This window comes from Telopea speciosissima, chromosome 7 (genome assembly GCF_018873765.1).
Source record: "Telopea speciosissima isolate NSW1024214 ecotype Mountain lineage chromosome 7, Tspe_v1, whole genome shotgun sequence".
Classification (NCBI taxonomy): domain Eukaryota; kingdom Viridiplantae; phylum Streptophyta; class Magnoliopsida; order Proteales; family Proteaceae; genus Telopea; species Telopea speciosissima.
The window spans coordinates 4,263,677-4,287,754 of NC_057922.1; the positions used below are offsets into that span (position 1 = coordinate 4,263,677).

Genomic DNA, 24,078 nt, shown 5'->3' on the forward strand with positions numbered 1-24,078 from the left:
ATGATCACTATACTCATGCACTACACGATCGCACAAGCAATAGTGGTGCTTTAAATTATTTAATAGATCTCACGTTAGAACATAATGAAAAAATGATAAAAAAATTAGATGATACCCTCACTCTCCTGTCAGATCTGGTTGCCCAACAACCAGAAACCCCTCCTGAGTTCCCTACCCGGGATACTTTTCTTGCCATCAGCACCCTTACCGAGGATACCCCGTCGAAAGACCCTCCTCCTCAGGATGATAACTATGTTTATCATAAGGAAATTATGGACCATTGGAAAGATCGGTATAAAGATTTTACAGATCTAAATGAACAATCCCGACTTCTCCAGATGATGCAACAATTCTATGTTGAAAACCAACAGAGTTTTGTCGCACATAATTTTGTGCTCTTCTCAGAAGATGAAGACGAAATTCAACACGGATCGTCTAACTCTGCTTCTGACTCCGACTCATCTGAGTCCTCTCCCGAGTCTAACCCTGACTCACCCCCTGTTTTCCACAGTACCCCAACTGTTGGAGAAACTTCTAAACGTAAGGTGGACCCCACAGACCATCTTGACACCGATGCGGATTTCCAACCCCAAACGGGTACCCGCACTTCTTTTGGTACAGACTAAGTCTTTACCACTTTTCCTGATGTCAATATCTATACGCGTAAGGATGATGACTCCGATTTCATCTTTATGGAAAACGAATCTACTTCCTCTGATTCGACTCCTTCCCCGATTCAAATCCAACCGATTCCCTCACTCGAAAGTGACTCGGTTTCCCTTAACAATCTCCTTTGTGAAGATGTCTCTTTTGACCCTAACCTCTTCACCAAGCTCAAGTCTATTAAGCACGACGAGGTGTATAAGCTCTCCAAGCTTAACCTCTGGTCTAGGCGTTTCTTTGACCAAGCTTGTGGTAACACCACTGCTCAGTCTACAGATGACGCTACCCTTGAAATCTCTCTGCTCAATCCGGCTCAAATCCAACGATTGGTAGCCAAACATCCTAAATTGAGATACATTCACATTGGTCTCATTCAGATTGAACTCACGGCGCTCTTTCGCCAAAGCATCGACACTCTTGTCGTCATTGCCATCTTTGACAAAAGATTCCTATCCGACCCAATTAATGCTTTAATCGGTGGAATCGAGTCAAACCTCATCAACGGTTCAGTTTGGTTCAAACTGCGACCCAACTTCTTCATCTCTGTCCAAGATCCGAATTTTTGTGATTCTGTGGTTCTTAAAATTAAGACCCAATGGTGGCATGAAAGTGACGATCACAACTCATTGTTAGTTGGAAATGTTTACATGAGTTAACCAATGTTACCTCTACTAAACTATTGCCTCTTCCGGATAAACGGTTAGCTAAGAAGATTGGGATGTTATGAGCTTTGTACTCTAAGGTCGTTGTTGGACCAGAAATGCCACTAATAAAAGGAGGTTGTTCCATTTTTTCCCAAAAATAACCAGGAATTGCAGTTGTTTTACAAATGCATTCGGTAGCACCGGTATCCAGAAGGATATCGAGATCATAAGGTTTGAATCCAGAAAAATCAAAATGTCCTTTAACATAAGTGTAGTTTTTAGGATTTTGATTGGATTGGAAGAGAATATCGTCGTCTTGGGTGACATAACAATAAAAGATGTTGATTACAGCAGTGGAATCTGTATCTCTGTAATCAGAAGGTAAGGGAGCTTTGAATGCTCGACTGGAAGGAGGTATCCAGTGTGGATTTGTTCCAGGGATATTTCGAGGAACATAAGAAGGAAAGCGAGAAGAAGAGCCAATAGAAGCAGCTGAAGAGCTTGCTGAGGGGGCAGTTCTAATCGAAGGAGTGCTGGCAGTCTGGGTTAATGAAGGACTTGATCCAGAGGGACGTCTTCGGAAATAAAGATTGTTGCCTGAAGATTGGAGTTCAAAGGTAGGAGGAAGAGGAGCAGTGATATTTTGAGGGGTGTCAAGAATATCAGAAAGCATCCATTCCTTTGGGAGTTGGATATCATGCCAATCGAGTAATCGAGGTTGGATCTCGTGCTCGAAGGGTCTAGGTTCGAAAAGTTCAACGAACCGTTTATCCGGAAGAGGCAATAGTTTAGTAGAGGTAACATTGGTTAACTCATGTAAACATTTCCAACTAACAGCAAGGTTGTGACTGTCAGCTTTCATGCCAGTCCATTGGGTCTTAATTTTAAGAACCACAGAATCACAAAGATTCGGATCTTGGACAGAGATGAAGAAGTTGGGTCGCAGTTTGAACCAAACTGAACCGTTAATGAGGTTTGACTCGATTCCACCGATTAAAGCATTAATTGGGTCGGATTGGAATCTTTTGTCACAGATGGCAATGACGACAGGAGTGTCGATGCCTTGGTGAAAGAGCGCCTTGAGTTCAATCTGAATGAGACCAATGTGAATGTATCTCAATTTAGGATGTTTGGCTACCAATCGTTGGATTTGAGCCGGATTGAACAAGGAGATTTCAAGGGTAGCGTCATCTGTAGACTGAGCAGTGGTGTTACAACAAGCTTGGTCAAAGAAACGCCTAGACCAGAGGTTAAGCTTGGAGAGCTTATACACCTCATCGTGCTTAATAGACTTAAGCTTGGTGAAGAGGTTAGGGTCAAAAGAGACATCTTCACGAAGGAGATTGTTAAGGGAAACCGAGTCACTTTCAAGTGAGGGAATCAGTTGGATTTCAGTCGGGGAAGGAGTCGAAACAGAGGAAGTAGATTCATTTTCCATAAAGATGAAATCGGAATCGTCATCCTTACGCATATAGATATTGACATCAGGAAAAGTGGTAAAGACTTGGTCTGTACCAAAAGAAGTGCGGGTACCCGTTTGGGGTTGGAAATCCGCATCGGTGTCAAGATGGTCTGTGGGGTCCACCTTACGTTTAGAAGTTTCTCCAACAGTTGGGGTACTGTGGAAAACAGGGGGTGAGTCAGGGTTAGACTTGGGAGAGGACTCAGATGAGTCGGAGTCAGAAGCAGAGTCAGACGATCCGTGTTGAATTTCGTCTTCATCTTCATCTTCTGAGAAGAGCACAAAATTATGTGCGACAAAACTCTGTTGGTTGTCAACATAGAATTGTTGCATCATTTGGAGAAGTCGGGATTGTTCATTTAGATCTGTAGAATCTTTATACCGAAATTTCCAATGGTCCATAATTTCCTTATGATAAACATAGTTATCATCCTGAGGAGGAGGGTCTTTCAGCGGGGTATCCTCGGTAAGGGTGCTGATGGCAAGAAAAGTATCCCGGGTAGCGAACTCAAGAGGGGTTTCTGGTTGTTGGGCAACCAGATCTGACAGGAGAGTGAGGGTGTTATCTAATTTTTTTATCATTTTTTCATTATGTTCTAAAGTGAGATCTATTAAATAATTTAAAGCACCACTATTGCTTGTGCGATCGTGTAGTGCATGAGTACAGTGATCATAAGGGATGAGCGGGTCATCACAGAAACAAGGGGGTAGAGAAGCCATGAATAAACTAAGCAATTAAAAAGATAATTTCCTGGGGGCTAAACCCGTTCTCTGGTATCGGTAGGACAACGGTCCAATACACGTATGGTTCTTTCAACCTGGTGTTCCGCTGGACATCAACTGCCACTAGAGAATATATGGCCGTGGAAATCACAAGATAAAAGCAAAGAAATTAACAGCTAAATTACCAACCTCTGTGTGTGCTAACCGGAACTCGGATCTATGAAAAGATCTTCGCAGTACTCAAAAGGGGGTAACCCTCATCGATCCATCACTTCGCAGATAGTCTTCGGTTGTGTGCTCAATAGTCTCAAATAAGAACAGAAAAGAAATGCATAAAACAAAGCTTCAATATATGTTCATATGCTTACAATAAGTCGGCAATAAGTCTGCCTTTTCACTCTGGCAGATCGGAAGATAGGATTGACGATCTTGGGTAGATCCTCGATACTATCTAGCGGTCATTAGCAAATTCTATACCTGTTTGGTCAGGTGCAATTACAAAAGAAAAGAGCGTACTAAAGCTCTGATACCAATTTACATGCAGGGGGGTTCGATCCTTGAAGAAGGTATCGAAAGGGAGATAGAAGAAGAAGGAGAAGATCAGAGAGGGGAGAGGGAGCGGAGCTCGAGAGCTTGCGGAGCGAGGTCTGCTTTCTCTGAAGAAATGAGCTTGCTTATATAGAGGGAGAGGTCACTACGGATTCCAAAATTTTATTTCAAATCCGAACGAAGAATCGCCGACGTAAGTGCCGACGTAGGGCGGTGTACTATTCAACACTGTTCATGGGTCCATGATGACGTCATGGATAACGTAGGGCGGCTGCACTGTTTGAGGTGACGTCAGGGGTGACGTAGGGCGGCTGCACTGTTCAGTCATCGCTGAGGTTGAGGTCAGAAGAGGTATGACCAGGAAAAAGGGGCTCGTTGATGAGAGCATCAGCGGCGGCTTCCTGAGCAACAAGTTCGGCGGCGTCGGCGGCGGCCATAGAATCTCGTGCTCGAAGGGTCCTGGACTCCAACTCCAGGATCACATCTTGATCAAAATCAAGGATTTTCCCTCTGTCTTACGAGACAAACAGCATCTACAACAGTTCCTGGGTATTCTTATCTATGGACGAAATTACATAAAAGACCTCTCTCAAAAAGAACAAAGTCTTTTATTAAAATTGAAAAAAGATGTTGACTTCACTTGGACCAAGTCTGACACACAGACGGTTCTCTCTATCCAGGCCGAGATAACCAAATCTTGTCCCTCGGTTTATTTCCCTCTTGCTGGTGATCTCCTAATTTTGGAAACAGATGCTAGCAATGAACATTGGGGCTGTGTCCTGAAAGCACGACCTCTAAAAAATCCCTCTGATGAGCAAATTTGCGGATATAATTCTGGCAAATTCACCCCTGCTCAAATTAACTATCTTATTTATGAGAAAGAGATTCTTGCCATTGTAAATGCCATTTAAAGGTTTAGAATTTATCTTTTACCTGAGAAGTTTCTTATTCGCACAGATAACCAAGCTGTACGAGATTTTTTGAAAACCAAAAATAAAGAAACTAATTCTCGTCGGATTAATTGGGCTAATATGATTAACCAATATCAAAATGAAATTGTGCATGTTAAAGGTACTGACAATTTCTTGGTTGATTATCTTAGCAGGCCATGAATCCCCGACATCCTCCTGACAAAGGCAAAGGTAAAGCCAAAGCGACACCACATCGCAAAGGCAAAAAACAAGCCTCTTCTCTTGGCTTACTCCCTACCCCCCGTGGCGGTATTCTCATTCGAGAACCCCAGGTAACAGCAGCGATACCCACCCAAGGGTCGTCGCCTAGTTACATCCGAGTTCCTGCCAAAACAGCGGAATTCTCTCCTTCTCATTCTCAACCTTTTAGTCCCTATTTCTTACCCGGAAATAGTCAAGAACAGGACAGTCAGGATCCTTTCTATTTATGGAACGTGACCCCTGCCAGCTACTCCCAGATTGTAAAACAACAATCAGCGGCAATTGTTCCATCTTCTTTTGGTCAGTCTGTGACAAACACAACTGATTTCTTTAACCATGATGGTTTACCTACCAAGTGGTACCATCAGGTAAACACCTTGTGGAAAACGCAGGTTGCCAGTCAGAAAAAACCGTTTCGCAACGCTCTTTCCGCCTTCTCAAAAGCTCTTGGTGATTTCTATACTAAGCAGCTCAGTCTTCAACACATTGTACTCGACTCAATTAGACAAACTCATTGGGACGATGTTACTTCCCCTGAGAAAGTAAACAGCTTTCTTCAGATTGCAGATTGTATTGAACCCCATCTTAAAGATGCTCTTTTCTATAAAACATACAAAATCTGCTTATATTTAAAAGCTAAAGATATCCTCCCCCGGGAAGTATTCCCAATGATAAAAAGTCATTGTGATGAAGAACAATACCAGCGCTATAAAAAATTTATGCTGGAATTTCCAAAGAATATATTGAGAACTGTATCTCACAACCAGTACAGACTCATCTTCTACCCTAGCTCCGAACCTTGGAGTATCTCTGCTGTTGAATGGGGACTTGTAGGCCAACTTGTCTTCTCCTCTGACAATACTGCCGTCCTCGACCAATTGCCCATGATGATCAGAACAATGGTCACCCATGCCGTCGCCAATTGGAGATTCTCTGGTGGACTTGAATTCACCATCCACAGCACTCTTGGCTGGCTCGAACGCGAACGCTTCTTCCAGCCCTATCAGATCTGGCATCTTTAGCCTGCCGCCTGTTACACACTACAGGAGCCCTCTCTCATTACAGATGAAGCCGAAGCACTGAATATTGCAAACCTGTTTATTCATGCCGAACATCTGTACAAGCAGTCTCTCATAGCTTTGCACAACGAAGCTTTACTGCTCACCTACCCTAACGGATGCCCTCGCTACCGTTACCTTGTCTCAGACGGACGACGAATCTTCGTCACCCAGTTCATGATGGATTATGAAATCCCTGATGAAGTTGCTGCCGACACCTACCAACTGATCGACCAGCTCCAGACGTTCTCTCCCGTCCTCGACATCCCTGGCACTCTCCTTGCCGATGCCGCCGAAGCAGCCGAGACTATGGCCGCCGTTGACGCCGCCGAACTTGCTGCTCAGGAAGCCGCCGCTGATGCTCTCATCAGCGAGCCCCTTTTTCCTGATCATAACTCTTCTGACCTCAACCTCAGCGATGACTGAACAGTGCAGCCGCCCTACGTCATCCATGACGTCATCATGGACCCATGAACAGTGTTGAATAGTACCAGCCGCCCTACGTCAGCACTTACGTCAGCAGTTACTGTTCCGGATTTGAAATAAAATTTTGGAATCCGTAGCCGACCTCTCCCTCTATATAAGCAAGCTCATTTCTTCAGAGAAAGCAGACCTGGCTTCGCAAGCTCTCGAGCTCTGCTCCCTCTCCCCTCTCCCCTCTCTGATCTTCTCCTTCTTCTTCTATCTCCCTTTCGATACCTTCTTCAAGGTTCGAAACCCCCTGCATGTAAATTGTTTCCTAAGCTGTTCAAATTTGTTAAACAGGAAAATCCCAAGGTTTTATGCTCATATATTAAATTTTGGCCAAGTCCAAACAAGGTTTTGCCAAATGGCAAAATAGAATTTCAAAAATCTAACGACATAGGAAAGTGCATACACTCTCTATCCCCCGTAGTACAAATAACCACATCATTCATTCATCCACATAACACAATGAAGGTGGGCCATGTTGAGAGGCCAAGACCATGAAAATGAGGTTTTAACTTGTGGAGTGCTTATGTCGTAGAAGACGATTTCAAGTTGATGCCTGTAAATGGTCTAAAACTCTAAATGCTGTGAGGATTCTAATCAGATGGTGGATAAGCTCCTTTACAACCATGTAAATGGTCTCTCTCTCTCTTTGTATAAAGAAGTAGGAAACTGAACCACCAATTTCTCCGTTAATGCACCTATCCTTTTAATCAGCATAAACCAATTAATTCGTAGGCGATCGAATAGTGTTCTTCAATTCTACTTCAATTAATCTTCATGGAGCGCCAACAGGTTGGATCTTCTTCTTCTTCTTCTTCAAGTTATGATGTATTTATCAACTTCAGAGGCGAAGACACTCGCAATACCTTCGTTGGTCACCTTTATAGGGCTCTCAGGGGTCGTGGATTCCATGTTTTCATTGACAACAAAGATGTGCGGAAAGGAGAAGATATTGAGCCGGAGCTCCTCGAAGCAATAAAAGGATCCAAGCTCTCCATTGCTGTCTTAAGTAAAACATACGCAGAAAGCAGATGGTGCCTTCGGGAACTCGTTCAAATGGTGGAATGTCACCGAACCAACGGTTAAGTTATTTTCCCCATTTTCTTCAAAGTTAAGACATCAGATGTTAAGAATCAGACTGGAAGTTTTGGAATTTCACGTCAGAGACATGGCAAGGGGGCGCCTGAAACTCTGCGAAATGGAAGGAAGCTTTGCGAGCTGTGGGTGATAAGAGTGGATGGGTTTTAGATGATGGGTAAATCTCCTCAGTCCCTCGAAATTACTTCTTTTATGAAGATATCTATACATGATCCATGTCGTAGCTTATACTCTTCCCTCGAGAAACTTTATCTAATTGATATTTTCTTTTTTGATTTGAGTTCCACATCCAATTTTTGTGACTTCCGTCTTCCAATTGCTATGAACTAATTGCAGGGCTGATCAATCAGAGCTAATCGAGAAAGTTGTTGAAACTGCTTCCATTCGACTGAATAGGGTCCCCTTGATTGATGTTAAATACCCTGTTGGATTAGAATCCCGTATAGAATCTTTGTTATCTCTACTATCAAATACCAGTTCTGAGGATGTTCAGTTTCTAGGGATATGTGGTTTGGGTGGTATTGGGAAGACCACCATTGCAACAGCCTTCTACAACCGCACCTTTAGAAACTTTAGCAAGAGCTGTTTTGTTCATGACATTAAACAGAAAGCATCACAACCCAATGGTATTTAATGTTTGCAAGAGAAACTTTACAATATCTTTCGGGAGGAAATAAAAATATGTAGTCTTAAAGAAGGATCAAGATTGATAAGAGAAAGACTTGAAAAAATAGATATTCTTCTCATCCTCGATGATGTGGACAATCATACCCAATTAGATGCATTGGCTGGTGATATCAATTGGTTTGGTCTTGGAAGTAGGATAATTATAACAACTAGAGATCAAAGCATTCTTGGTAGAGTTCCTCAAAATAATAGAAAAGTTTACGAGCCTAAAGAATTGAATGCAAAAGAGAGTCTTCAACTCTTTAGTTCTTATGCTTTTTATATGGACCAACCTCCTGAAGATTATATGCAACTTTCAATTGATATAGTACACACGACAGGAGGGTTGCCTTTACCCTTGGAGGTTTTGGGTTCTGATTTATCTATGACAAAAGATGAAGAAGTATGGAAAAGCATGCATCGGATTTTGAAACAAGTTCCTCATAATGATGTCTATACAAAATTAAAGATAAGCTATGATAATCTGCAAGATGATATTGAGAAAGCCATGTTTCTTGATGTTGCATGTTGTTGTATAGAAAATGAGTAAGAAATCGTAATTTCCATGTGGGAAGCTTGTGGCTTTGAACCGAGATACCGTTTAGAAGTTCTCAAGAGAAAATACCTTTTAAAGATTAGTGAGAAGAATGCGGGTTTAGGTCTGTTGATGAAAAAATCAAAATTCTTGTCAATGCACGATCAGATTCGTGACATGGGAAGGAGAATTGCTGACAACCAAAGCCCTACGGAACCTGGTAAACATAGCAGGTTATGGCCTCGTGACAATATCATGAAGGTATTACATGGTAGTAAGGTAAGAGCTAATTACATGAATCTATTTTTTTTTCCTTTCTTAAAAAATAATCCCCTGCCCTTACTCTAGCAGAGCATGTGATTTCTAATATATAAATAGGGGTGCATCTGTTGTAATCAAAAGGGGTAATTGAGAAGTTGTAACCTTCTTTTGATTATTCGTTGTTTTATTTCCAAAAGTTATTTAGTCCAATGGAAAAAAAGAGGTTTTCAAATTTTAAAAACAATTTACCATTTTGTCGTTACATGCTTTCCAAGTACATATGTTAAACGACAAAATTTTATTTTCATTGAAAGAAGTGTGGTATATTACAGGGGAAAAAGAAAAAGTTAGGTTACAACTTTTTTTTCACCAACTTTGATTACAACAAGATTTTCTGTACAAATATATGCTAAACTAAAGTGGATTAGGACCAAAGGCAATAAATATGGTGTATATTGACAAAGCATCTGCATTATTATGTCTATCAAATTAATTCTATTTACTTTGACTATTTTTCTACTATAGGGGAATGAAATGGTCGAAGCTTTCTGCTTTAGCTCCATCCCATATTTGTTCAATTTTTTTTTTTTTTTTTGGTTATAATAGAGTCATTGGGAACAAGCTCAAACATAATAGGTCTATTATGGTCTTGTGAAGTTAATAAATGGTTTTAAGCTAAGAGCTAATTACACGAATCTTTTTTCTTTTTATTTTTTTTTGCTCTGCTCTTACTCTAATAAGTAAGCATGTGTTCTTAATATATAAATAGATATTGAAATAAAGTGCTTTAATTAGGACCAAACATAGTAAGTATGGAGTATTTTGACAGCTTCTACATATTTATTTTCTATCAATTTCTATTTACTTGAACTGTTTTTCTATTATAGGGGAAAGAAATGGTTGGAGCTCTGAGCTCTAGCTTTTCAAACCGCATTTGTTTGAATACTAAATGTTTTGAGAAGATTTCTGATTTAAGATTACTACGAGTTGATGATGGAGCAACCTTGGAGGGGAACTTTCAGTGTCTTCCTTCTACGTTAAGATGGCTGAATTGGTGGTTTTGTCCATTGGAAGTACTACTACCTGCCAATTTTTATCATGAAGAAATAGTTATGCTCGACTTAAGTTATGGCTATTTTAAACTAGCTTGGAATAACTGGATTGAAAATAAGGTGTGTAGTATTTGAACTCTTCTTCTCTCTAATTTTATAACTGAATATTTATTACTGGACATTAAATGTAATATTCATGTCTTTGTTTTGACATGTAGCTGTTTCAACAGTTGAAAGTTCTTAAACTCAGTTGTTGTGCGTATCTGTTAGAGTCTCCTGACTTCTCAGGATTTCCTTGGTTGGAGAGGTTGTATCTTGAAGGTTGCGGTTTGTTGGTTAATTTACATGAATCCATTGGACAGCTCCAGCAACTCGTTTACTTGAACTTGAACTTCTGCATTTCTCTTGAGAAACTCCCAGACAGTATATGTAGGTTGACTTCTCTCCAAAAACTTCTTCTCAGTCATTGCTTCGCACTCATAGAGTTGCCCGACTCCATTGGTGATCTAAAAGAATCTTTGGATGAACTTTGGTTGGATGACTGTAGAGGAATTGAAGCAGTTCCTAATGGTGTTGGACTGTTAAAGAAGCTGGAGATATTAGATCTTTCATACTGCAAAGGGCTAGTGGATCTGCCAAGGTCGATGGAAAATATGACGTCTCTGCGTTCCATTCAACTGGGTGGATGTCCCAATCTTCGACACATACCAAATCTGCCCTCTAATTTAATTCAACTTCGTGTTTCCCAAAGATTTGTATGCTTACCAGAAATGCATAACAGGACAAGATTGGAGTTATTGTGCCTTAAAAGTTTGTGTGTACAGGAACAGTTTATAAGAGGTGTTGTGAGGACAAGTAGTTACGGTGAATACGAAGTGGTGGAACTGATGTGTGGAAAGGAATTCGGTCAATTATGTTGTGTTCATCATTCGCGGCTGAAGAAGCATGGCTCCCAGGTGAGGTCCTTTTTATCTGTCAATATATATATGTCTAGCTACTACCTTATTGGAACCTTTGGTTTAAAAAAAGAAAAACTACAAATTAAACCTTCTAACTCTATTAGTTTCTCAAATTAATTGATGATTTGCAGATTGTTTCCTTTCCTTTCCTCGAAGAGGGAGCATATCGTGAAGGTCGGACACAAATTTGGTTTCCTTTGCAATTCATAGATGAAGGTCATTTTCGCAAATACATGATTCCTGATGATGATGATGAGATCTGTAGAAGAATGTTAATTATGCTAGTTTCTATGAGAGTCAGCGGATTTGATCCAATACTTGCCAGAGGACTAGATGATGTAGTACGGGTAAATACAAGGCTGAATTTTAAAGCTTGTATCCATGGGAATAATAAAGACCAAAAAATAACAACCTTTTGTGAAACTAGTCTGAGAATTGAGGACATCGAACTCATAAATCCATATAGAGACTTAGTTCAAAGATTGCTAGATGATGATTATCGAGATATAGATCACATTCACAGATTCGAAGGGTTTGATTGGTTTGGGTTTCAGTTGGAAGGCGGAGATACCATTGAGATATTAGAGGTAGTAGTAGACAAACAAGAAGAAGATCATCTTCATCCTTCAACTGATGGTGATGATGATGATGAATATGGCCGTAAAGAACGTGGTGGGATCTATTTCACTGTGACAGAGCTGAACCTATTCCTAGTGAAAGAGGCGAGGCCTGCTGCTCCTCCTCCTGAGCTTGAGCAAGAAGAAGAGAGGACTAATGAAACAGGGGATGCAGAGGCAGAGGAGAGGACTAATGATACTATAATAAACATCCTCTCGACAATGTTGATGAGGCTGGTCCTTCTCTGTTGCTCAACGAGTTAGTACTACTGTGAATATTAGATTTTTTTTTTTCTTCCTTGCAGTAGAGTGAGTATAGAAAAATTCATGCACAGATTTCCTTTTTTCACAACCGCCCCAACTTAAGCAATTTGTTGGGGTTTTAAAACTAATAACATGTGTATTTGTTTTTTGTTGTAAAACTAAAACAAATAGATGAAGACAGAGGAGTTGTTCACAGCTGATTGGGAAGGGGATGACGAATGGAGAGACTGACGATCCATCGGTTGAGACGAAGATTGAGCGAGCCATGTGGGGTGAGTTTCAAATCACAAAGCCCCTCCCCCTCCCCCTCCCCAGCAAGTCATGAAGAAGTTCAGTAACCTCCCATATCGTTATTTCTTGTTCAAGACTTCCATTTTAAATTTCTAGATTGTGGGTTGGATGTCATCAAAATGATATCAGAGTGGATTGTCTGCATCTCAGGAGCACTGGAGGACTTTCGTAGTTGAACAACATTTCAAGTTCATATCAGAGAATGGTTTAAATGCTGTGAGAATTCCAGTGGGTTGGTGGATAGCAAGCAACCCACACCCAACAAAGCCTTGTGTAGGGGGTTCCTTCAGGCTTTGGACAATGCCTTCCTGTGGGCAGATTAAGTGCCCAACAAATTAATCTTTATTAAGAGTTTAATCACCAAGTCCCTTTGTTGATTCAACTTGTTATTTTGCAGCAAATATGGATTGAAGGTTATAATCGATCTACATGCAGCACCAGGTTCCCAAAATGGTTATGAACACAGTTCCTCAAGATATGGATTTCAGGACTGGGGAGAGACGGATCAAAACAAACAACAAACTGCTACAGTTAATAGACTTCCTCACTGCTAGGTACTCAGAAGCAGCGTTTCAAAAAATTGGGATTGGTATCATCTGAGGCCAATCAGACTCCGACCGACCTGGGTTGCCAAATTCTTGTACGGAAAATCCCTAAAGGGGATTTAAACACTGATTCCAAGGCCAATCCAGGCTGATTCCGACTGATACAGATTCCTCTATATGTTTTTTAAACCCTGCTCAAAAATAGTTCAATTGTTTTCTCTTAGGATTTTTGTTAGCAGAACCCACTAATATTTTCATGAATTAATTGCAGTGGCGATCATAGATCTTTTACAATGTGTAGGTACAAAGCTGAACAATGACCCTCTCTCACCAGGTGTATCAGTTGCAAGTCTGAACAAGTAGTACAAACCAGGTTACAATGCCGTTAAGGAGACACTCATGGAGGGTCTATTGGGTGATGGCCAACCGCTTGGGTCTACCTCATCCAAAGGAGCTCTTCCCTCTAGCCAGGGACCAACGCATCAGCTCAACTGAGCTCCATCACCACTCCAAACGGTCCCCTAACATTTGTTGGTAAGTACATACTACTCATTTAAACTCTGCAACCATTTTGGTTCCTCAAAATATTACTCTCATTAGCTACAAGAGAGGATATGATGCTCAGAAAGTATTTATATAAGTGGGTAACTCAAAATTTCACAATAAATCTCTACTAAAGCAAGCAATTGCAGTTTCTATATGTTAGTATTGATGGTGATGAAATAAACAGGGGAATGGGTAGCTGAGATGCAAGTGAAAGGATCATCAAAAGAGGATTATCAGAGATTTGCAAAAAGCTCAATTAGAGGTGTATGGGCGTGCAACATTTGGATGGGCCCATTGGACATTAAAGAATGTGAACAACCACTGGAGTTTGGAGTGGATGTTACATCAAGCTGTAGTTCATGTCTTCTATCTTCGTTTTGTTCTTGCTATTGCTTGTTTGTACAGGTGAACTAACCAATGGATTATGAGTTGATGGTATAGTTATCAATAACAAAAATGACTGAGACCTTTTGAACCTCAATAGACTTTGGAATGAACTTATCAGTCCTAGTTGAAATATGAGGGTGGCACAGCACAAAATTACTATTAATCTCTGTGGATTTGTCGTCAGTCGATTGAAATAAAATCCAAATACAATTTCAGAGATTCTATTGAAGAATTAAATAGAAACAGTGTAGTGACATGGGTGGATCAGTTTTTTCTTTTTAATATACAGTACATGATGCGAAGGTGGAGCAGTCTTGGTGGCCATTTGTTTCTTCCCCCACTGGAAAAGAAAAACGAAAAAAAAAAAAAAGGCCCGTCTCTCCTTGGATGTCTGTGCATACGATCCCATTTGCGCAGGGGCTACGCAGCCTTGCACTAAACCTCTTCCTTATTAGTATTTACAAATTTAGAAGATAAGTTCGTTGGTTGGTGTTACAGCAGAAGTGTTCGTGAGTGGCAACACAAAAGACCATTTAGATGGAATCATAACTCCTGCCCCTATTAGGAATGTCCGTCCTCAATCTCGTGATCTTGTGTTCAAAATACCTCTAAAAGCATCACACACCATGGTTTCGAGGACAGGCAATTGTTTGCCATAAAATTTATAATTTCTTACGGGGATTAAGTTCCTTGTCCGGTTGTGTAACGTTCGGTAACGCCTTCTATGTTTATATGTTTTCACTTTCTCATAAAATAAAAAAAAAACTCTCTTCTTCCATAATAGGGGTAGATATGTTATTTCATGAGAGGGTGGAGAGACCTACATAGGAGGTGCGCTAACAGCCTGTTTCTACTCCTTATCTTGCTATTAAAGAGTGAAACTCGGATTGTTATCCTTTGCTGTCCGAATAGCACTTGTTGTCTCCTCACATGGGGGCAAAATGACAATTTAATCTTCCTGCCCGAACATATTGTCCAAGAGAAGTTAAGTTATCATTTTACATCCTATTTGATATTTGAGATAATACTGTGTTGTTTGGGCAGCGAACAGCAGAGGATTAAAATTGATGAGTAAGGTAGCAAGAACCGTATTTTAACATCTTCAGAAACAACTTTATTCCTGAGCCCATTTTCACTGAACTTTCCCACCGACAAAGCCGAAAGTGATTTAGCCCGCGTTCATTGAACTTTTTCACCGAACGCATCATAGGCTCCGGGAAGTTACGCTGCACGCAGCTCGACATTTGTGCTTGATTTTTCTGCAGCCCATGGTCATGGTCATATCCCAAACGTATTCCCCTTTTTCGCCACCTTTTTCCTTCTCTGTTTAAAGTAGCAAACAGAGCCGCCAATTTCTCCGTTAATCACCTATCCTTTTAATCAACGTAACCCAGCCAATTTATAGGCGAATAGTGTTCTTCTACTGCAATTAATCTTCATGGAGCCCCAACAGGTTGGATCTTCTTCTTCTTCTTCTTCAAGTTATGATGTGTTCATCAACTTTAGAGGAGAAGACACTCGCAATACCTTCGTTGGTCACCTTTATAGGGCTCTAAAGGATCGTGGAATTCATGTTTTCATTGACAGCAAAGATCTGTGGAAAGGTGAAGATATTGGGCCGGAGCTCCTCGGAGCAATAAAAGGATCCAAGCTCTCGATCGCTGTCTTCAGTGAAAGATATGCCGAAAGCAAATGGTGTCTCTGGGAGCTAGTTCAAATGCTGGAATGTCATAGAACCAACGGTCAGGTCATTTTCCCCATTTTCTTCAAAGTTAAGACATCAGATGTTAAGAATCAGACTGGAAGTTTTGGAATTTCACGTCAGAGACATGGCAAGGAGGCGCCCGAAACTCTGCTGAAATGGAAGGAAGCTTTGCGAGCGGTGGGTGATAAGAGTGGATGGGTTTTTAATGATGGGTAAGTCTCAGTCCCTCGAAATTACTTCTTTTGTGAAGATCTCTCTATAGATGATCCAAGTCGTATCTTAGTCTTCCCTCTTATCCAATTCATATTTTCTTTTAGCATTTGAGATTCACTTTCAATTTTATTTTTTTTTTATGAATTAATTGCAGCGCTGATCAATCAGAGCTAGTGGATAAAGTTGTCCAAAGTGCTTGGATTCGACTGAATAGAGTCCCGTTGATTGAGGTTAAACACCCTGTTGGATTAGAATACCGTGTAGAATCTGTAATATCTCTACTGTCAAATACCAGTTCTGAGGATGTTCAGTTTCTAGGGATATGTGGTTTGGGTGGTATTGGGAAGACAACCATTGCGACAGCCGTATACAACCGCATCTTTAGAAACTTTAGCAAGAGTTGTTTTCTTGATGATATCAAAGAGAAAGCATCACAACCCAATAGTGTTGATTGCTTGCAAGAGAAACTTCTTTACAGTATGTTCCGGGAGGAAATAAAAATATGTAGTCCTAAAGAAGGATCAAGATTGATAAAAGATAGACTTGGGAAAACAGATGTTCTTCTCATTCTGGATGATGTGGATAATCATACCCAATTAGATGCATTGGCTGGTGATATCAATTGGTTTGGTCCTGGAAGCATGATAATTATAACAACTAGAGATCAGAGCATTCTAGGTAGAGTTCCTCAAAATAATAGAAAAGTATACGAGCCTCAAGAATTGAATACAGACAGAGAGTCTTCAACTCTTTAGTTCTTATGCTTTCTATACGGACCAGCCTCCTGATGATTATATGCAGCTTTCAATTGATATAGTACACACGACAGGAGGGTTGCCTTTAGCCTTGGAGGTTTTGGGTTCTGATTTATCTATGAAAAAAGATAAAGAAGTATGGAAAAGCATGTATCGGATATTGAAACAAGTTCTTCATAATGATGTCTACAAAAGGTTAAAAATAAGCTATGATAATCTGCAAGATGATATTGAGAAAGCCATGTTTCTTGACGCTGCATGCTGTTTTATAGGATATGAAGAAGAAGCTGTAATTTCCATATGGGAAGGTTGTGGTTTTGAACCGAGATACCGTTTAGAAGTTCTCAAGAGAAAATCCCTCATAAAGATTAGTGAGCCAAAAGGGTATACAAGTATGTATATGAGTAAATCAAAAGTCTTGTCGATGCACGATCAGATTCGTGACATGGGAAGGAGAATTGCCAACGACCAAATCCTTATGGAACCTGGTAAACATAATAGGTTATGGTCTTGGGATAATATCATGAAGGTATTAAATGGTGGTAAGGTAAGAACTAATTATATGAATCATTTTTTTTCTAAATTCTCTGGCTCTTACATTAGAGAAGCCTGTGATTCTAAATATGGATGCATCTTGTTGTAACCAAAGTGTAATTGAGAAGTTCTAACCTTTTTTGTTGATTGCCCTTTGTCTTATTCCCAAAAGTTTAAGCGAATATTAAAAAGAGGTTTTCAAATTTTAAAAACAACTTACCATTTTATCGTTACACTCTTTCTCATTGTACATGTTAAACAAGAAATTTTTTCCTGATTGAAAGAAGTGTGTTATATATTAAATGGGAGTAAAAAGAATTGAAGTTACATCTTCTTTTTTAATCAACCTTGATTACCACAAGATTTTTTCTACAAATAGATGTTGAAATAAACTGCATTAGTACTAAACTCAATTATTATGGAGCTAGTACATTGACAAAGCCTCTACATATTTATGTCTGTCAAATTTCTATTTATTTACTATAAGGGAAGGTTGATGGTCTCCACTTTAGCTCCATCCCATATTTGTTCAAACCTTAAAACATTTATTGTTATAATAGAATCATTGAGAACAAGCTCAAACATAGTGGGTTATGGTCTCATGATGTTAAGAAATTGTTTCAAGCTAAGAGCTAATTACATGATTTTTTTTTCTTTTTATTTTTCCTCTGTTCTTACTCTATGTAAGCATGTGATAGGACCAAACATAGCATGTATGGAGTACATTGACGAAGCTTCTACATATTTTTTGTCTATCAATTCGTATTTACTTGAACTCTTTTTCAATTGTAGGGGAATGAAATTGTTGGAGATCTCCCCCTTTGGTTTGGCCACATTGTTTTAAATATTAAAAGTTTTGAGAATATGTCCAATCTAAGATTACTAGAAGTTGATGGAGCAGTCTTGCTGGGGAAATTTCAGTATCTTCCTTCTATGTTAAGATGGCTGAGTTGGTGTTATTGTCCATTGGAAAAACTATCTGCTGATTTTTATCACGACAAAATAGTTATGCTCGACTTAAGTTTTGGCATCTTTAAACTTGATTCAAATAACTGGCTTGAAAATAAGGTGTGTAGTATTTGTCTTTCTTCTCTCTCCCCTCTTTTTATAACCAAATATCGCTAGACATTAAGAAATGTTCTATTCATCTATCTCTTTGATTTGACAGATGTTTCAACAATTGAAAATTCTTAAACTCAGTTCTTGTTGGAAGCTGTTTGAATCTCCTGACTTCTCAGGATTTCCTCTGTTAGAGAGGTTGTATCTTAATTGTTGCCCTTTTTTGGTTAATATTCATGAATCCATTGGGCAGCTCCAGCAGCTCGTTTACTTGAACTTGGACTCTTGCATTGATCTTAAGAAACTCCCAAACAGTATAAGTAGGTTGAGTTCTCTCCAGAAGCTTATTCTCAGTAAGTGCAGCTCACTTAAAGAGTTGCCCGAGTCCATTGGTGATCTAAAAGAATCTTTGGTTGAGCTTTTCTTGGACCGTACAAGAATGAAAGCACTTCCTGCTAGTGTTGGACTGTTAAAGAAGATGGAGGTCTTGGATCTTTTATACTGCAAAAGTCTAGTGGATCTGCCAAAGTCATTGGAAAATATGTCATCTTTGCGATGCATTATCCTGTGGGGAAATGCCAAGCTTCGATACATACCCAAGCTGCCCTGTGCTTTAATTGAACTTCGTCTTTGCAATACATTGGTAAGATCAAAAGACGTGCATGAAATGAATCAGTTGGAGTTATTGTGCCTTAAAAAATTTTCTGCAAAGGAGGAGCAGTTTACAAGAAGCATTGTGAGGACAAGTTTCGATGGATTGGTGCAGTCTGGATTGGAATTTATCTGTGTTCATTATTCGCGGCTGATGCATGGCCTGGTGAGGTCCTTTATCTTCTGTTATATCTACCTACCTTAATGGAAAATCACGAATTAGTATTTTTTGTCTTTGAATTTATGAAAATTTATGAAAAACTAGAAAACCACCTTCTAATAATTAGTTTCTCAAAATTGATGATTTACAGGTCCTTTTCTTTCCTTCACACTTAGAGGGAGCATGTCAGCATGGTAACAATAAAGGTTGGAGACAAATTTGGAAACGATTGCAAGAGATAGATGAAGATCCGCTTCGTAAATACCTGATTCCACATGATGAGATCTGTAGCAGGTTAATTTTGCACGTTTCTATGAGAGGAAACGGATTTGATCCATTACTAGTGCAGGTTGCACGAGTAAATACAAGTCTGAATTTTAAAGCTTGTATCCATGGGAAAAACCAAAAAATAACCTATTGTGAAAATAGGATGAGAATTGAGGATATCCAATTGATAAATCCAGATATAGATCATATTCACAAATTCAAAGGGTTTGATTGGTTTGGGTTTCAGTTGGAAGGCGGAGATACCATCAAGATATTAGAGGTAGTAGTAGAACTTGGTGGGATCTATTTAACTGTGACAGAGCTGAAACTATTCCTAATGAAAGAGGAGGGGCCTAACTTGGAGGTGTTTTACAATCAATCCATTACTGCTGCTGCTGCTCTTCCTGAGCCTGAGCAAGAAGAGGAGAGGACTAATGAAACAGGGGATGCAGAGGCAGAGGAGAGGACTAATGATACTATAATAAACATCCTCTCGACAACGTTGATGAGGCTGGTCCTTCTCTGTTGCTCAACGAGTTAGTACTACTGTGAATATTAGATTTTTTTTCCTTCCTTTCAGTAGAGTGAGTATAGAAAAGTACATGCACAGATTTCCTTTTTTTCACAACCGCCCCAACTTAAGCAATTAGTTGGGGTTGTAAAACTAATAACAAGTGTATTTGTTTTGTGTTATAAAACTAAAACAATTAGGTTAAGACAGAGGAGTTGTTCACAGCTGACTAGGAAGGAGATGATGAATGGAGAGACGACAATCGATCGGTTGAGATGAAGATTGCGGGGGCCATGTAGGGTCAGTAACCACCACACATATCTTTCTTTCTTGTTTAAGACTTCATTTTTATATTTCTAGATTGTGGGTTGGATCATGGATGTTATCAAAATGATATCAAAGTGGATTGTCCATGCACCTGTTATTTGGAGACCCATGGCCCAAAGTTGAGGGTGTTGATATAGTGACTTTAATTCCATGGACAGTAAGGGAAATTTAATTAGTCTCACATTGGTAGGTAGTGTGCGATTGCGAAGCTTTTGATGCATGAAAATTTTCTGCATCTCAGGAGTACTGGAGGACTTTCTTAGTTGAACAAGATTTCAAGTTCATATCAGAGAATGGCTTAAATGCTGTGAGAATTCCAGTGGGTTGGTGGATATCAAGCTACCCACACCCACCAAAGCCTTGTGTAGGGGTTCCTAACAGGCTTTGGACAATGCCTTCCTGTGGGCAGAGTAAGTGCCCAACAAATTAATCTTTTTTAAGAGTTTAATCACCAAGTCCCTTTGTTGATTCAGATTGTTATTTTGCAGCTGGATTGAAGGTTATAATCGATCTACATGCAGCACCAGGCTCCCAAAATGGTTATGAACCCAGTTCCTCAAGATATGGATTTCAGGACTGGGGAGAGACAGATCAAAACAAACCGCAAACTGTTACAGTTATAGACTTCCTCACTGCTAGGTACTCAAAAACATCGTTTCAGTATCATCTGAGGCCAATCCGGACTACGACCGACCTGGGTCGTCCAATTCCTGTACAGAAAATCCCTAAATGGGATTTAAATACTGATTCCAAGGCCGATCCAGGCCGATTCTGATTGATACAGGTCCCTCCATATTTTTTTAAACCCTGCTAAAAAATAGTTCCATTGTTTTCTCTTAGGATTTTTGTTAGCAGAACCCACTAATATTCATGAATTAATTGCAGTGGCGATCATAAATCTTTTACAATGTGTAGGTACAAAGCTGAACAATGAACCTCTCTCACCAGGTGTGTCGCTTGCAAGTCTGAACTCTGAACAGGTACTACAGAGCTGGCTACAATGCTGTGAGGAGGCACTCATGGAGGGTCTATTGGGTTATGTCCAACCGCTTGGGACCATCTGATCCAACGGAGCTCTTCCCTCAAGCCAGTGGCCTTAGAGGTTCTGTCATTGATGTATGTGGGTAAAGGAGGAGCCTGGCGTTGTGAGGACAAGTTAAATTCAGTGTGCTGGAACTAATGTGGGGAGGCAAGGATCAAATCTGTTGTGTTCATTATTCGCGGCTGACGGATGGCCAGGTGAGATCCTTTATGTGCTGTCTATATGTATGCCTACCAAATGGTCCTTATTAGTTTGGTAAAAAAACTGCAAAACCTTCTAACTATTAGTTTCTCAAATTGATGATTTACAGGTTGTTTCCTTTCCTTTCCTCGTAGAGGTAGCATGTCATGAAGGTAACAACAATGAAGGTCGGAGACAAATTTGGATACGTTTGCAATTCATAGATGAAGGTCCTTTCGTAAATACCTGATTCCTGATGATGATGATGATGATGATGATGATGATATTGTAGAAGAAGGTTAATTATGCAAGTTTCTATGAGAGTTAGCGTATTTGATCCAATACTTGCCGGAGGATTAGTGAAGGATGATGATGTAGTAGGAGTAAATACAAGTCTGAATTTAAAAGCTGACTATGGTACAGTCTATGCTATAGACCATGTTCACAGATTCAAAGGGTTCGATTGGTTCGGGTTTCAGTTGGAAGGCAGAGATACCATTGAGATATTAGAGGTAGTAGACCAAGAAGATGATGATGATGATGAATATGGCCGTGAAGAACATGGTGGTGGGATCTGTTGTGCTGTGACAGAGATGAACCTCTTCCTAATGAGAGAGGAGGAAGAGGTGGGGCGGCCTAATAACTTGGAGATGTTTTACCATCAATCCATTACTAGTGCTGCTGCTGCTCCGAGAAAGATAAAGAGTAGATCGACTAAAGAAATTGGGGACACAGGCAGTGGAAGAGTTGTTCAGGATTTTGATTCTTGACAACGATGATGATCATCTCTATTGTATTAGACTAGTAATAGTGTTATACAATTTTTTATGTGCACATGGTTCCTTTCTTTACATGGGAACCAAGAAAAAGAAAACCAGAAAGCTTCCATTATTTTCCTCCATCTTGCATTGAAAGCATTGCAGCAAAGCACACAAAAGCTCACCACTTCCCTTGAAAAAGACCCCATTCATGTAGAATATATCAGGATTCCCCCCCTAGGGCAAATGAGAAACTTTTTCCTAATTTTTCATAGAATGCCCAGAACAGGCAGAAACGCATTTGGAGATCAAATGGTTCGACATATCAATACAACACAGTAGCCCATGCAAAAACTGCATGACCCCATTGTTCAAAGAGAACTTCCTTCACCCAAGCACCACCAGCAAGAACAAAGTATAGGAGGGATATTTCTCAAAAGAGTTTGTCCTTCAAGGTGCAAAATTGGTACTCCATGGGAAAATGCCGAGTTTTCCCTTCTCCATACCCTTCAGTAAGGCTCACCCAGTCTATATGGAAAGGGGCAAATGACAAATTCCCGGTATCTTTTTTCATTTTGACAACATTTGATAAGAGAGAGGCTGAGTAAGATACGGTACCAAAAAAGACCCAAATGCCAAAGAGAAGGAATGTGGACTGCATAACTGGGTAAGGCCCAAAGTATAAATGAAATCTATCCACCAAAGACTTGGCTTAATTCATCAGCCAAACCATTAGCTGTATGCATCCTCCATTGCAATGAAATATTTTTAGAAGCACCAAGAGATCCAGCCATTCAAGTAATACGAGGATATCACCTATTACTACTCTCTTTTGAAACCATCCCACTTAGAACAAAGGTAGCATCTCCTTCAACTAACAAGTAATAAACTATACAAAGATTCAGTAGAGTTGAACCTGATTGAATCACCAGGATAACTTTAAACTAAATGTCTATGGAAGTCAAGGTGTGGCACAAGATAATTAACTAGACAAAAGCATGGGACTTAAGGTTCATAGGCAAGCTTATTTAATACATTACATAAGACAAAGTCTAAACAGGGAAAAAAAAGAAGTTAAAGTCTAAATAGAAAACAAATAAAAAAAAGCTTTCTTTTTTTTTTTTGGGTGTGTGTGTGGGGGGGAATGGGGGATACAAATACATTTTCAAAATTTTAATCTCAAAACATCAAGCTGCAAATGCAAAGCCAAACTTGGAAACTGCCCGAATTTAACTGGTGGATAGAAGTGAGAAATTGGGGATTCATTTGAAGTGAAAGCAGATCATTTAGCTACTATGTCAAGCCTAATGAGCTCCATGAACCTCCGAAACAATTGTTTTGGTTCTAATTCAGGGTAAACAAAAAATGATAAGGTTTAACTTCATAGAAATTTATCTATTTTCTGTATCAGATATAAGGGAAAAGAACGCTGCTGGGTCGCGTGGTTCCTGTACCTAGACACAGAAGTGTACGAATTTACCACCCTGCCCACTATGAAATTAAAAAAAAACCCATCTATGTTGATGCCCCTGCATGCATTGTCTTTGAACCCCGTGCTGACACAGGGGCTACACACCCAAGCAGCGATCTCTTGCCTTTAGATATAATAAACATTATACATATTCTCCACAATGTAGCAGTGTCTCAACTTTATCACAATCCTCCAGCTGCGACATGTCAAGCTATTCAACCATCACAAAGAACAATAAATTCATTGTCTACATAAATGTGCAGCTTCAGAAACTAATTATGTCCTATCCTATATCTGAATAGTTCACAATGTGCACTAAAATTTATGAGATATATCCGAGACTAAATTCAAAAGACAGTTTTTCTTCAGCCACGGGATCCATTCACCGTGGGGGTTTAGATGCGCACAGGAGGGTAATTTGGGAAACATACTAAAATCCTATAGAAGTTTGTGAACCCTAGGATGGTGTGGTTTTCCTTCAC

At 39.8% G+C, this 24,078-nt stretch overlaps 4 protein-coding genes across 4 annotated transcripts in view; all 4 read left to right on the plus strand.

Moving 5' to 3' along the window:
- Positions 1-14,002, plus strand: part of LOC122669701 — a 27,960-nt gene extending 13,958 nt beyond the window's left edge. Inside the window, exon 3 of the transcript XR_006334069.1 lies at positions 13,839-14,002. The gene's annotated coding sequence lies outside the window, so the exon portion shown is untranslated. The remainder of the gene's footprint in view (positions 1-13,838) is intronic.
- On the plus strand, positions 7,520-9,056 carry LOC122667375 (disease resistance protein Roq1-like). The gene is made up of 3 exons (XM_043863638.1): positions 7,520-7,776; positions 8,177-8,466; positions 8,575-9,056. The coding sequence occupies exons 1-3, from the start codon at positions 7,520-7,522 to the stop codon at positions 9,054-9,056; spliced, it is 1,029 nt and encodes a 342-aa protein (XP_043719573.1).
- LOC122667377 (disease resistance protein RUN1-like) lies at positions 9,072-19,085 on the plus strand. Its single transcript, XM_043863640.1, has 3 exons — positions 9,072-9,320; positions 17,963-18,238; positions 18,339-19,085. The coding sequence occupies exons 1-3, from the start codon at positions 9,072-9,074 to the stop codon at positions 19,083-19,085; spliced, it is 1,272 nt and encodes a 423-aa protein (XP_043719575.1).
- On the plus strand, positions 15,345-16,986 carry LOC122669697 (disease resistance protein Roq1-like). Its single transcript, XM_043866528.1, has 2 exons — positions 15,345-15,880; positions 16,036-16,986. Exons 1-2 carry the CDS (start codon positions 15,402-15,404, stop codon positions 16,634-16,636), a joined length of 1,080 nt encoding a protein of 359 aa, XP_043722463.1. The 5' UTR covers positions 15,345-15,401; the 3' UTR covers positions 16,637-16,986.
- Positions 19,086-24,078: the final 4,993 nt, after the last annotated feature.